The sequence below is a fragment of the Macaca nemestrina genome, chromosome 7 (genome assembly GCF_043159975.1).
Source record: "Macaca nemestrina isolate mMacNem1 chromosome 7, mMacNem.hap1, whole genome shotgun sequence".
Taxonomy (NCBI): domain Eukaryota; kingdom Metazoa; phylum Chordata; class Mammalia; order Primates; family Cercopithecidae; genus Macaca; species Macaca nemestrina.
In genome coordinates, this window is record NC_092131.1 from 101,864,921 (window position 1) to 101,878,942 (window position 14,022).

General features: G+C 42.8%; 1 protein-coding gene across 2 annotated transcripts in view; it reads left to right on the forward strand.

The window, feature by feature from the left end:
- LOC105488316 (adaptor related protein complex 3 subunit sigma 2) overlaps nucleotides 1-14,022 on the forward strand; it is a 64,690-nt gene that overhangs the window by 16,550 nt on the left and 34,118 nt on the right. For both annotated transcript variants that reach the window (XM_071100682.1, XM_071100683.1), the window contains exon 4: nucleotides 11,351-11,422. In XM_071100682.1, the coding sequence (XP_070956783.1) occupies nucleotides 11,351-11,422 (72 nt within the window). The remainder of the gene's footprint in view (nucleotides 1-11,350; nucleotides 11,423-14,022) is intronic.

The window sequence follows — 14,022 nt, forward strand, 5'->3', positions numbered from 1 at the left end:
CAGTGGCCCACACCCGTAATCCCAACACTTAGGGAGACCAAAGCAGGCAGATCACTTGAGGTCAGGAGTTGGAGACCAGCCTGGCTAACATGGTGAAACCTTGTCTCTACTAAAAGTACAAAAATTAGCTGGGCCACGGTGCAGGACATCTGTAATCCCAGCTGCTCAGGAGGCTGAGGCGGGAGAATCACTTGAACCTGGGAGGTGGAGGTTGCAACGGCCTGAGATCATGCCACTGCACTCCAGCCTGGGTGACAGAGACCCTGTATCAAAACAAACACAATAACAACAAAGAAAATTAGCCTGGGGTGGTAGCATGCCTCTATGATTCTCAGCTACTTGGGAGGCTGAGGTTGAAGGATTGCTTGAGCCTAGGAGATCAAGGCTGCAGTGAGCTATGATTACACCACTGCACTCCAGCCTGCATGACAGACCAAGACCTTGTCTCAAAAATAAGATAAGAATATTTTCAAATGTTTGCCAATCTGATGGGTGAAAAAATGCAAATTCATTGTTTTCACTAGAGTTTCCCTGAATAGTAGTGAGGCTGCATATCTTTGGTATTTGGAAATGTCTATGATATTTGTCCACTTATCAAATGGCTCATTTGTTTTGTTTGTAAGTTGGATTCTTTCCTAATTGTATGGATATTCTTTTTTTTGTTATATTTATTGCAAATATTTTCTCCTAGTCCATTGGTCTTTTTACTTTATGTAGATACATCTGGAAGTTGTTTTCTTCATAGCTCCCAAGGTATGAAAATATTCTCCAATAGTTCTGCTGGTTTTTTTCCTTTGGAGAAAACCATTTTTATTATCATCACCACCCAGCTTATTTGTGCTGGGTTATGTACCAGTGGCAAGATCTTCTAACGAACATCTGCATAACATTTCTTTTATGTTTTAAAAGATGAAAATAACTGTACAAGGTTAAGTACAAAAGTACACAAGATAACAGACACAAAAAAAATGCATGTATGAGATTTCATTCTACCTACAGCATTTTATGTTCAAAAAGTAGAATTCATGAACCAAAAAATATTGTCCTTCTATAGTCCTGTCAGGTTTAGTGGAAATGAGTTTAACATGATTACAACACCTATATCACTGATCTGATATTTATGGAAAAAATCTTATTTTTCAATAAATTAAAGCCAATGCAAATGGGAATAGCATTTCAGTTTTTTTGGTGTTTTTCTTTTTTTTTAACTTTTATTTTGAGACAGAGTCTTACTCTGTTGCCCAGGATGGAGTGCAGTGGCATGATCTTGGCTCACTGTGACCTCCGCCTCCCAGGTTCAAGCAATTCTTGTGGCTCAGCCACCAAGCCACCCAGGGTTTCACCATGTTGGCCAGAGTGGTCTCAAACTCCTGGCCTCAAGTGATCCACCTGCCTCGGCCTCCCAAAGTGCTGGGATTACAGGCGTGAGTCACCGCGCCCAGCCACGTTTCAGCTTTATAAGATAGAGATATGAACATGGATGGTGGTGATGGTTGCACATTATGAACGTTATCGAATGCTACTGAATTGTACACTTAAAAAATGGCTATGATGGTAAATTTTATGTTATGTGTATTTTACCACAGCTTAAAAAAAAGAGAGGAAGAAAAGCCAGTGCAACAAACTGGAACGCTAGCTCTTTGGGAACAAGGACCTGACATCAGAACAAGAAGGCTATAAGTTCCCAAATCTTAAAAGTATGATCTTTTTTAAACTGCATTCATTTCTTATGTTGAAGAGTGAAACCCAATCCCATTCCTCTTTGTGTGTGGGTTTGTGATCTTGCCTTTTCATATTGAGCATCTACATTTCTAAATACAGTACTTCCTATTGCTTCACAGTCTTCTAAGTTTCTTCATCAGCTGAGCTACATCCAGCTTCATCGTCACTCTTAATACCCGCTAATTTCCTATATATGACATTTTGGTCCTTGTTTCCCAAAGTCATAGTTCAGCAGATGGGGAGTTTGCCCAGTTTTTCTTGCCTTGATTTTTTTCCTCTTGTTCAGCAAATTTCACTGGATTTCTAGCTGCTGTGTCATAATCCCTTGGTATAGCTGTTCCATCTCTGCCAAAGCTGTTGCTTGTAGGGCTCTCATTTGAGCTGCCATAGCTATCTGAGTTATTGGCATTCCTGATGCCAACAGGGCAGCAACATTGAGAACAAAATCTCTAGTAACTGGAGCTATTTCTTGTTTTTGTTTTTCAACAATATCTTTTTCTTTTAAAAACTTTTTCTGCAACACCCATCCCAACTATTTCTTTTTCTTGCTGTTCTTGTAATTTCTTTGCCTATTCCATCCTCCCAGCTAAAACTCTTATGCATCCATTGCTGTGCCTTTACCTCTGAAGAGAGATGAACTAGAAATCTGGCTTAAACTTCTGGTAAATCTTCTTAGTTTCTCAATGCTCTTCTTTCTCTCTAGTCTTCTGCTTCCTGTACTACTTCTGCTTCTTTCCTATGCGTGTCATATTTATTTATTTACTTATTTTTCACACACAACACAGATGTCGTTTTTATCTTGAACAGGAGCAAGATCTGATCCATGGTTTTCTTTCTTTCTTTTTTTTTTTTTTTTCCTTTTTGGAGACGGAGTCTCACTCTGTTGGCCAGGCTGGAGTGCAGTGGTGCGACCTCAGCTCACTGAAACCCCCACCTTCTGGGTTCGAGTGATTCTCCTGCCTCAGCTTCCCAAGTAGCTGGGACCACAGACGTGCACCACCACACCTGGCTAATTTTTGTGTTTTTAGTGGAGACAGGGTTTCGCCATGTTGACCAGGCTGGTCTCAAACTCCTGAACCTCAGGTGATCTGCCTGACTTGGCCTCCCAAAGTGCTGAGATTACAGGTGTGAAGCACCGTGTCCAGCCCATGGTTTTCTTTTCCTTTTCCTAGATCATGATTGTTCTCTCTGCTTCTTCTTTTCCCTCTTTCTACTATGATGATGCCTTTCACGAGACCTGTATCTTGAGTGGACTTCTGCTTCCTGACGACTTTGTTTGTGTTTGTGTCTGTCCTCATCATTTTCAGATGAATTTATTTATTTATTGAGATAGCATGTCATTCTGTTGCCCAGGCTGGAGTGCAGTGGCATGATCACAGCTCACTGTAACCTCTGTTCCCCCGGCTCAAGCTTCTCACCACAGCCTCCTGAGTAGCTGGAATCACAGGCACACACCACCACACCTGGCTAACTTCTGTGTTTTTTGTAGAGACAGGGCTTTGCAATGTTGCTCAAGCTGGTCTCAAACTTGTGAGCCCAAGCAATTTGCCCACCTTGGCCTCCCAAAGTACTGGGACTACAGACGTGAGTTACTGCATCCAGCCCATTTTCAGATGAATTTAGTCCCTCTCTTCCTTTATCAGAATAGTGTTCTTTGTCATTAGGCTCCTCAGAAGTGTATTTCTTAGAGGAATTGTTGTAGGATTCCTGTCTCCTTGCCTTATCATGAAATAGGCTTATTATTTTCCTACCTGAGTCTGCAGTGTCTTCAGTTCAGCCTTTTTGCCCATCAGCATGCTCTTTGTGTTTTCGTCCTTCATTTTCTTTCTCGTTTTCTTTCTCTTGACCTTGATTGTGATCTTGAATAATAATATTTTGAGTAAGAAAAACCGATGCATCCGACAGTTCTTCTTTTTCCCCCACCATCTGGGGATGTCTTTTTCTGGGGCTAGTCCATCTTGTCCTGGATAACTACCCTATCTTGAGAACCCAGTCTTAATTTCATTAAACATCTTTAATGAAAACAGCCTTTTGGCACAGTGCTGCTGCAAAATGTGGTCTGGCTCTCCTCACATGTTCTCTGGCTGCCACAGTTCAGAGCTCCGGCCACTAGGGTGGCACCTCCACTTGCCACTTTTAGCAGTACCAGCCACCTCAAAGCTTTGCCACAGACTGAATAGCTCCTTCTGGGGGCCTGGATGGCACCCAGGGGATCTGCCATTGCTTTTTAAATTTATTTTTTACATTTAGCTCATTAATATCTGTTAGATATTTTTATGTCTGCATTGAAATAGGTAACTTTATTTTTCCCCCAAAGGGTAACTGTTCTAACATTATCAGTTAGCTTTTTTCCCCACCAACTTAAAATATGACTCTTACTTTAAAAATTGCATGTTATAAACGTGTTTCAGTAATTTATATTCTGCCCCACTGATCTATATTCCCATGTTAGAATTATACTTTTATTTTATTTTTAAAATTTATTTAGAGACAAGATCTTGCTATGTCACTCTGGCTGGAATGCAGTGGTGCAATGATAATTCATTGCAACCTTGAATTCCTGGGCTCAAGCAATACTCCCACCTCAGCCTTCGAAGCAGCTGGGACTGCAGGTGTGTGCCACTGTGCCTGGCTAATTTTTTTATTTTTATTTTTTTGTAGAGACGATGTTTTGCTATGTTGCCCAGGCTGGTCTCAAACTCCTGGGCTCAAGGGATCCTTCTGTCTTGGCCGCCCAAAGTGTTGGGATTATAGGCGTGAGCCACTGCACCCAGCCTTAGTATTATACTATTTTAGTTAACAAAGCTTTACAATGAATTTTGATACCTAGAAAGACAAGTCATTCCTTATTATCGCTGGTTTTCCAAATTTTTTTGGCAGGGTAGTCTTTCACATTTAATTTTCTGTAAGAACTTTAGTCTGTCAAATTTCATTTTCTAAAGTCCTACTGGGGACTTCCATACTTCTAAATTCATTTTTTTCCTTTAAAACTGTAGAAAGTGAATTTTAAAACACACACACATACAAGGACAGAGAGTACAGGAAAGGAGACAATAGCAATGAAATTTTTGAAAGCAGACAGGAATATGAATGCCTGATAATTGACTTGGAAAGCCACATCCCAGCCAACAATAGGGAAAGCTGACAGGCAAGCCGATAGAACTCTCAAAAGGCACAGAGCTGGCAGCATAGAGTCTCACTGGGGTGTGGGTCTGGAGCAGACAGGGAAAGCTGTCTGAGAACCAGTTAGCTCCCTAAGTCCTTTTCCCAATTCCAGTTCTCTGGTTAATTGCCCTTACCCCAGCACAAGACTGCAGATTTATTCCCTGAGAGTGAAAGAAAGTGTCTCTGGCTTAGGTGACAAAAGGTGTGCTTGATGGTACAAGTCGGGGATTAAATGATCATATGGATTCTGATTGTCGAATACTAATTTGCCAGCCCACTCAGCTCCCATGTATCTAGCAGCCAGTCTTTTATTCTCCAGGCAGGAGATTGTAAGATTCTGTCTCATGTGTCCATGTGAAGAGACCACCAAACAGGCTTTGTGTGAGCAACAAGGCTGTTTATTTCACCTGGGTGCAGGTGGGCTGAGTTCGAAAAGAGAGTCAGCAAAGGCTGGTGGATTATTATTAGTTCTTATAGGTTTGGGGATAGGCGGTGGAGTTAGGAGCAATGTTTTGCAGGCAGTGGGTGGATCTCACAAAGTATGTTCTCAAGGGTGGGGAGAATTACAAAGAACCTTCTTAAGGGTGGGGAAGATTACAAAGAACCTTCTTAAGGGTGGGGGAGATTACAAAGTACATTGATCAGTTAGGTTGGGGCAGAAATAAATCACAATGGTGGAATGTCATCAGTGAAGGCTATTTTCACTTATTTTGTGGATCTTCAGTTGCTTCAGGCCATCTGGATGCATACCTGCCGGTCACAGGATGGCTTAGCTTGGGCTCAAAGGCCTGACATTCCTGTCTTCTTATATTAATAACAAAAATAAAACAAAATAGTGGTAAAGTGTTGGGGCAGTGAAAATTTTTGGGGGTGGTATGAAGAGATAATGGGCAATGTTTCTCAGGGCTGCTTCGAGTGGGATTAGGGGCGGCGTGGGATCCTAGAGTGGGAGAGATTGAGCTAAAGGAAGATTTTGTGGTAAGGGGTGATATTGTGGGGTTGTTAGAAGGAGCATTTGTCATATAGAATTATTGGTGATGGCCTGGATGCAGTTTTGTATGAATTGAGAAACTAAACGAAAGATATAAGGTCCAAATAAAAGAAGGAGAAAAACGGGTATTAAAGGACTAAGAATTGGGAGTACCCAGGATGTCCAATTAGGGAGTGTCCAAGTGGGGTTCAACATTATTGTTTGCTTGGTTGGTGAGTTTTTGGGCTCTGTCCTTGAGTTTTTTTATGTTGTTATATACTAGGCCAGATTGATTTAGGTAACGACAACATTCTTCATTTAAAAATATACAAAGTCTTGGCCAGTCGCGGTGGCTCACGCCTGTAGTCCCAGCACTTTGGGAGGCCAAGGTGGGGGGATCACGAGGTCAGGAGATCGAGACCATCCTGGCTAACACGATGAAACCCCGTCTCCACTAAAAATACAAAAAATGCTCCAGGTGTGGGGTTGAGCGCCTGTAGTCCCAGCTACTCTGGAGGCTGAGGTAGGAGAATGGCGTAAGCCCGGGAGGCAGAGCTTGCAGTGAGCCGAAATCATGCCACTGAACTCCAGCCTGGGCGACAGAGCGAGACTCCGTCTCAAAAAAAAAAAAAAAGTATATATATATCTACACACACACACACAAAGTCTTTTTTTTTTTTTTTTAAGCAGCGAGTAAGTCAGGGCCTCGGCGATTTTGGAGGAAAGAAAAATGCAAAGCCAGCAACTGTTCGTTAAAGAAGGATTAAAAACGGCTAGGAGAGAGTGAGATTGATAGTGTGGTGGAGATAACTGGGGAGAGGTAGAGGGTGGCATAAGAACGGGAACCAGAATAAGAGTGAGTATAAAAGTAAAGAATAGAATTTCATCAGGGTGGAAGTATTGGAGGGTGCCCTGCCACCAAAGATCATCTATCTACTCCAAGAGGGAGTCAAGGGTGGCGGTTTGGGGATGGCACCGGGAGATATCAGCTGTGATGTCTTGGAGAAACAGTGTAAACTGGCAGTGTAAACAAGAGCAGGTCATTTATGAGTAGTTGAGAATGGTAAATAGGAGTATGACTAGACAGAATATAGTAGGGATGACAGGTTTTTGGGGCACAGTCCAAGTAGTAGGGGTGACTGCATAAAGCCCTGTTGCAAAGAGTAGGGTAAGGATGGATAGACCTAACAGAATGAAGGGATGTATTAGGCTCATAAGGGTTATTGTTCTTCAGAAATGTAAGTGAGTTTAAGGGAAGTAGGGGAGAGTACTGGCAACTTCCAGGAGGAAGAGGAGATACCAGGCTGGCTGTCCTGATATCAGACAGACACAGCTTTATCCTGGAATGATGAACCCAGTGGGGAGGGTCCTGCAGGCAGATGGTGGTTGGAGTACTATAGATGACTAAGTAGGGTCCGGTCCATCGAGGTTGTAGAGTTTGAGGGGTCAGATTCTTAACAAGAACTGATCGTCCAGCTAGAGTGTCTTCATATGGCTGGGAATCTGGACTGGGCAAGAGAAGATTAGCAGCTTGGCGAATTTCCTGTCTAGCCTGATGGAGGACTGGAAGATAGTCACCTAGAGGTCTGGTGTCTGGGACGAGATTGGGGCCGAGTAAGAAAGTGCGTCCACATAAAAGTTCAAATGGACTGTACCCTGTAGCATCTCGAGGACAGGCTCTAATTCTGTCAGGCCTCTGAGCCCAAGCTAAGCCATCATATCCCTTGTGACCGGCAAGTATGCATCCAGATGGCCTGAAGCAACTGAAGATCCACAAAACAAGTGATAATAGCCTCACTGATGACATTCCACCATTGTGATTTATTTCTGCCCCAACCTAACTGATCAATGTACTTTGTAATCTCCCCCACCCTTAAGAAGGTTCTTTGTAATCTCCCCCACCCTTAAGAAGGTTCTTTGTAATTCTCCCCACCCTTGAGAACGTACTTTGTGAGATCCACCCACTGCCTGCAAAACATTGCTCCTAACTCCACCGCCTATCCCCAAACCTATAAGAACTAATAATAATCCACCAGCCTTTGCTGACTCTCTTTTCGAACTCAGCCCACCTGCACCCAGGTGAAATAAACAGCCTTGTTGCTCACACAAAGCCTGTTTGGTGGTCTCTTCACATGGACATATGAGACAGATTTCACTGGGGAAGCAAATAGCCATGGGGGTGGGCAAGAAGTATCCATGATTGTGGAGCTTCCAGTCAGCCTTTTATTCTTGTAACAAATGAAAAACCAAGGATTATCAGACATCTGAGGAAAACCTCTAACATAGAAGAAGGAGATAAAATGAACAAACAATAAAAAGCAACTTAAAATGTGTACCATATAAAGAAAGGAAAACAGTTAAAAAAAAAAAAAAAAAAAAAAACAAATAAAAACCCAAAACCCTATTCTTAAGCTACAGAGAAGTCCTGGCCAACATGGTGAAACCCCATCTCTACTAAAAATACAAAAATTAACCAGGCGTGGTGGTGTACACCTGCAGTCCCAGCTACTCAGGAGGCTGAGGGAGGAGAATCACCAGAACCCGGGAGGCTGAGGCTGCACTGTGCTGAGATCACACCACTGCACTCCAGCCTGGGTGACAGAGTGAGACCTTGTCTCAAAAAAAAAAAAAAAAAAAAAAAAGCCACAGAGAAATAAAATCAGACAAACATAAATGGGTGCTAAACAAAACCACTCACAGAACAAAATGGTCTCTTAGAAATAAAAAAATTAGAGGAAATGGAAACAAATGAAAACCCACTTCAATTGAAGTATTAGAAAATCAAGTTAAGCAGTTGTCTCAGAATGGGCAGAGATGGAAAATGGGAGAGAAAAGATAAGAAAATAAGACAGAGGCCAGGTGCAGTGGCTCATGCCTGTAACCCCAGCACTTTGGTAGACCAAGGCAGGGGGATCACTTGAGGTCAGGAGTTCGAGATCAGCCTGGCCGACATGATGAAACTCCCATCTCTACTAAAAATACAAAAATTAGCCAGGCGTGGCAGTGCACACCTCTTGCTGAGGCAAGAGAATTGCTTGAGGCAAGAGAATTACCCGGGAGGCAGAGGCTGCAGTGAGCCGAGATCATGGCACTGCACTCCAGCCTGGCCAACAGAGCAAGGCTCTGTCTCAACAACAACAACAACAAAAAAGACAGACAGAGGTCCAATACTTGAATATAAGCAGCACCAAAAAGGTTGATGAGGACCGTGGAAAGGAGGGAATTCTCAACAAAATAATTTGATAAAATTTCCCAGAACTGAAGGACTTGAACTGCAGGATTATAAGGGCTTACCAAGTACCCAGCATAGTGATTGAGAAAAAGACCCATTTAACTATGTGTCCTTACAGTGAAATATTCTGGCACTGTTAAAAATGTAAAGATTTATGAATAGCACTAATATAAAATTATTGTATGTGGTTTTTCATCTGTAGCATTACTAGTCATAGAACATGAATACATAATGTCAAATAGTTTTCCAAAGTGGTTGGTATCTGACAGAACACAGTGTACTGGTTATCAGTCTCAGGAAAGGAATCTAAATGCTTTTGCCCATTGCATCTTGGTATCAGAGTCAGCAAGGAAAACAGTGCAAACACTGGATAAAGCTTTACTTACATAGAGAAGAGACAGAGCAGGATCAGCTCCAGTAGTGTGCATTGATTCCTCATGGCAAGTGGGTCTGTCTCCCCAGCAGCCGCTGCAGGGTGGTTTGCCTACAAGCACCCATCTTGTGCTACAGTGAAACGGTGTGCCTGGTCTCCATCACTTGCTGGCCTCAAGTAAGACCCATTTTCATGCAGTGCTGAACAATTCGTGACACTGCTGACAATGAGATTGTTTAAATGAGGTCATTCTCTGAGAGAAATTAAAAAGTTATGGACAGATACCTAGGTTGTAGTTACATGGTATGTTCATTCTGAAAATTCATTAAACTATGCCTTTGTCATTTGTACGCTTTTCTGTTACGTTTTATTAAAAGTTAAAAGGTTCTATAGAGAAGTAAGCTCAGGGCTTTTTTAAAAAAATTTTAAGGCCGGGCGCGGTGGCTCAAGCCTGTAATCCCAGCACTTTGGGAGGCCGAGACGGGCGGATCACAAGGTCAGGAGATCGAGACCATCCTGGCTAACCCGGTGAAACCCCGTCTCTACTAAAAATACAAAAAACTAGCCGGGCGAGGTGGCGGGCGCCTGTAGTCCCAGCTACTCCAGAGGCTGAGGCAGGAGAATGGCGTGAACCCGGGAGGCGGAGCTTGCAGTGAGCTGAGACCCGGCCACTGCACTCCAGCCTGGGCGACAGAGCGAGACTCCGTCTCAAAAAAAAAAAAAAAAAAAAAATTTTAAGTTGTAAACACATAAATTAAATTTATTCATAGGAAGGTGTTTTGTAGGCTAAATAACTCTGACCAAAAAAAATTAAAAAGGGAAAGTGTTTCCAAGTTAATGTTAGCTGAAATTAAAACACAGCCATGTTAACCCTGTAATAATGAAAACTTTTTTGTACATGTATTCATTGAGGACATAGTATTGTAAGTAGTTGGGGTTTTTTTTTTTTTTTTTTTTTTTTTGAGACAGAGTCTCGCTCTGTCGCCCAGGCTGGAGTACAGTGGCCTGATCTCAGCTCACTGCAAGCTCCGCCTCCCGGGTTGACGCCATTCTCCTGCCTCAGCCTCCGGAGTAGCTGGGACTACAGGCGCCCGCCATCTCGCCCGGCTAGTTTTTTGTATTTTTTTTAGTAGAGACGGGGTTTCACCGGGTTAGCCAGGATGGTCTCGATCTCCTGACCTCGTGATCCGCCCGTCTTGGCCTCCCAAAGTGCTGGGATTACAGGCTTGAGCCACCGCGCCCAGCCTAGTAGTTGGTTTTTTAAATTTGTTATTTTATGGAATTTTTTTCTTTCTTTCTTTCTTTTTTTTTTTAAGAGACTCTCACTCTGTCACTCAGGCTGGAGTGCAGTGGTGCAATCTCTGCTTACTGCAGCCTCCACCTCAAGCGATTCTCGTTCAAGCTATTCACATGCCTCAGCCTCCCAAGTAGCTGGGACTATAGGCTTCTGCCACCACATCCGGATAATTTGGATAATTTTTGTATTTTTAGTAGAGATGGGTTTTCACCTTGTTAGCCAGGCTGGTCTTGAACTGTTGGCCTCAAGTGATCCGCCTGCCTTGGCCTCTCAAAGTGCTGAGATTGTAAGTATGAGCCACCATGCCCCACCATAAATTAGCATCTTATAAAAAGGGAAAGAGCCACATGTGTCTGCTGGTTGTGTTGCTATCCTGAAAACAAGGTTTTCCTGTCCTAGATTATTCCCTCTGTATCGAGATAAGTAGGGTGATCAGCTAATGCTGGAGACAAAAGGTGGGTGGTTTTTTTTTGAGATTTGTCATAAAGTAAATAGTATTGTGACAGCCGCCTTTACTGTCAGATGTGACATTGATAAAGCTGTGAATATGTTCCTATTTCTCCTCTTTATCTATTTCTCTTTGTTTTCTAGGTTTTTGTGGAAACTCTGGATAAGTGTTTCGAAAATGTGTGTGAATTGGATTTGATCTTCCATATGGATAAGGTACATTATCTTGCAGTTCTCTTCCAAACTAGGGTTACCAGAAAACCAAGAGCCTTGGGCATCTTTAGCTACCTCTACACCTTCATTTTGTTTCTTGTTTTTTTTACTCTTAAGATAGTCCTAGAACCTGTTTTATTTAATAGGTTTAATAGTTTGGGTTTTGCTTTGTTTTTGCTAAGATCTATTAACAGTTTTAACGTGCATAAGATTATTACTAGGCCTATATCATGGTTCATCTGCTCACAGACTGACTTCTTGATATAGGAGAATGATGTCACTGGCTACTTGGCCAAAGGTGAGGTAGTTTTATGTTGATTATACAATTAGTTTCCTAGTCATAGCCCAGTGACAATGAAACTTTGGAATAATCATGACGCAGAGGCTTTGACTTAGATAGTAAAATTTATATCTTTCCTAAAGAGTAATATAGTGACTAAGAGATGTGTAATGTAATTCAAGGTCAGGTGATATTCTGTAGGAAGGCAGACTATCAGAGGCAGAATTAAAATGGCCCCAAGTAGGTGTTCTCAGAATTGTTTTGCTAGGATAACTGTGACATGGCTTGTGTGATCTTGGCTCACTGCAACCTCTGCCTCCCATGTTCAAGCCTCTCCTGTCTCAGCCTCCCAAGTAGCTGGGATTACAGGTGCCTGCCACCATGCCCAGCTAATTTTTGTATGTTTAGTGGAGATGGGGTTTCACCATATCTGTCGGGCTGGTCTCCAACTCCTGACCTCAGGTGATCCACCCACCTCAGTCTCCCAAAGTGCTGGGATTACAGGCGTGAGTGAGCCACCGTGCCCAGCCTCTTAGGTAACTTTGAAAGTCAACATTTGTTGTTTTGTATTTTACCTTCTTTGCTCCGTGTTTTTTGTAAGAATCACCCATTTTGTTACATGTAGCCTTAGGTAGTTTAATTTCATTGCTGCATAGGATTTCATTATATGATTTTATCCATTCTATGACTGATGGAATTAGATTGTTTTGAGTTTGGAGCTTTTATGAAATATGTTTATGAAATATCAGCATCCTAATGCAGAAACATCATGGAACCCTGTTCCTTCTTTAGATACTTAACTTGGGACTCCCTGACAACCTTATGGTGCTTCCAGTATTTACTGATGATTTTGAGTCAGCCTCCCTTTCATGTGAAAGGATTGTATACTTTTTGGAAACTTCAGAGATCTCTTAGCACTCTTTCTTTGCAAGCACTTAGAGTTGTTTTGTGCTTTTCATGTGTTAAAGATCTGCTGTTTTGCAACTTCTATCAAGGAGAGCCATAGCTCAAATCTAGTTCCCTTTTGTACTGGAGGGACTAGAGGGACTAGAGTCCCTTTCAAGTATTAAAGAGACTTGAAAATATAGGGGGAATGGAGAGGTGCCTTCTGTAGGCCTTATTGTTATTATTTTAAAATAATATTGTTAAATACAGGCCGGATGTGGTGGCTCACACCTGTAATCCCAGCACTTTGGGAGGCCGAGGCGGGCAGATCACTTCAGGTCAGCAGTTCAAGACCAGCCTGGCCAACATGACAAAACCTTGTCTCTACTGAAAGTACAAAAATTAGCCAGGCCTGATGGTGCACGCCTGTAATCCCAGCTATTCAGGAGAACCGCTTGAACCCAGGAGGTGGAGGTTGCAGTGAGCCGAGGTCGCGCCACTGCACTCCAGCCTGGGCGACAGAGCGAGACTGTGTCTAAAAAAAAAAAAAAAAAAAAAAAAAAAAAAAAAACAAAATTATTAAATGCAAGATGTTACTTTCAAAGTTACCACCTGGTTTGCAAAGTGCGTTCTTTGAAGATGCCACCTGTTGCTCACCAGGCTGCAGATGAATTTCTTAACATCTCAGGTGTAGATTCAGGGATTCAGAGATATATTTTACTAGGAAAGGGGGAGTTTTCAAAGCAAGAGAAGAGCCCATGGAGAGGTATATTGAGGTGTCTCTGCTGGAATGACTTCGTATCACCCCCCTCTTCTAATGCTGTCTTTTTTATCAGGCACCTATGAGATAGATCGGCAGAATGCTTAGACACCACGAAATCTGTATTTGTGTGCCAGCTGCTTATAGATGTTGTCTGGGGGCTGGGCACGGTGGCTCACGCCTGTAATCCCAGCACTTTGGGAGGCCTGAGGTTGGGAGTTTAAGATGAGTCTGACCAACATGGAGAAACCCTGTCTCTTCTACAAATGCAAAATTAGCCGGGCGTGGTGGCGCATGCCTGTAATTCCGACAGGAGAATCACCTAAACCTGGGAGGCAGAGGTTGCAGGGGGCCGAGATCGCGCCATTGCACTTGAGTCTGGGCAACAAGAGCAAAACTCCATCTCAAAAAAAAAAGGAAGTTGTCTGGGAACGCCAGCTGCCCAACACCTGGAAACTTAGGGATCTGTGGGATAATATACACCTGGAGAAGACAGTGGCAGGCCCTGTGGGAAATTGTGCTTGGGTGCAGCCCCTCTCACTGGGAGAAGGGGTAGCCTCCCAACCCCCCGGTCTAAGCTAGTTCATTGTCTAGGCAACCTGGAGTATGCCTCCACAGTGACTTTTTTTTTTTTTTTTTTTTTTTTTGAGACAGAGTCTCGCTCTGTTGCCCAGGCTG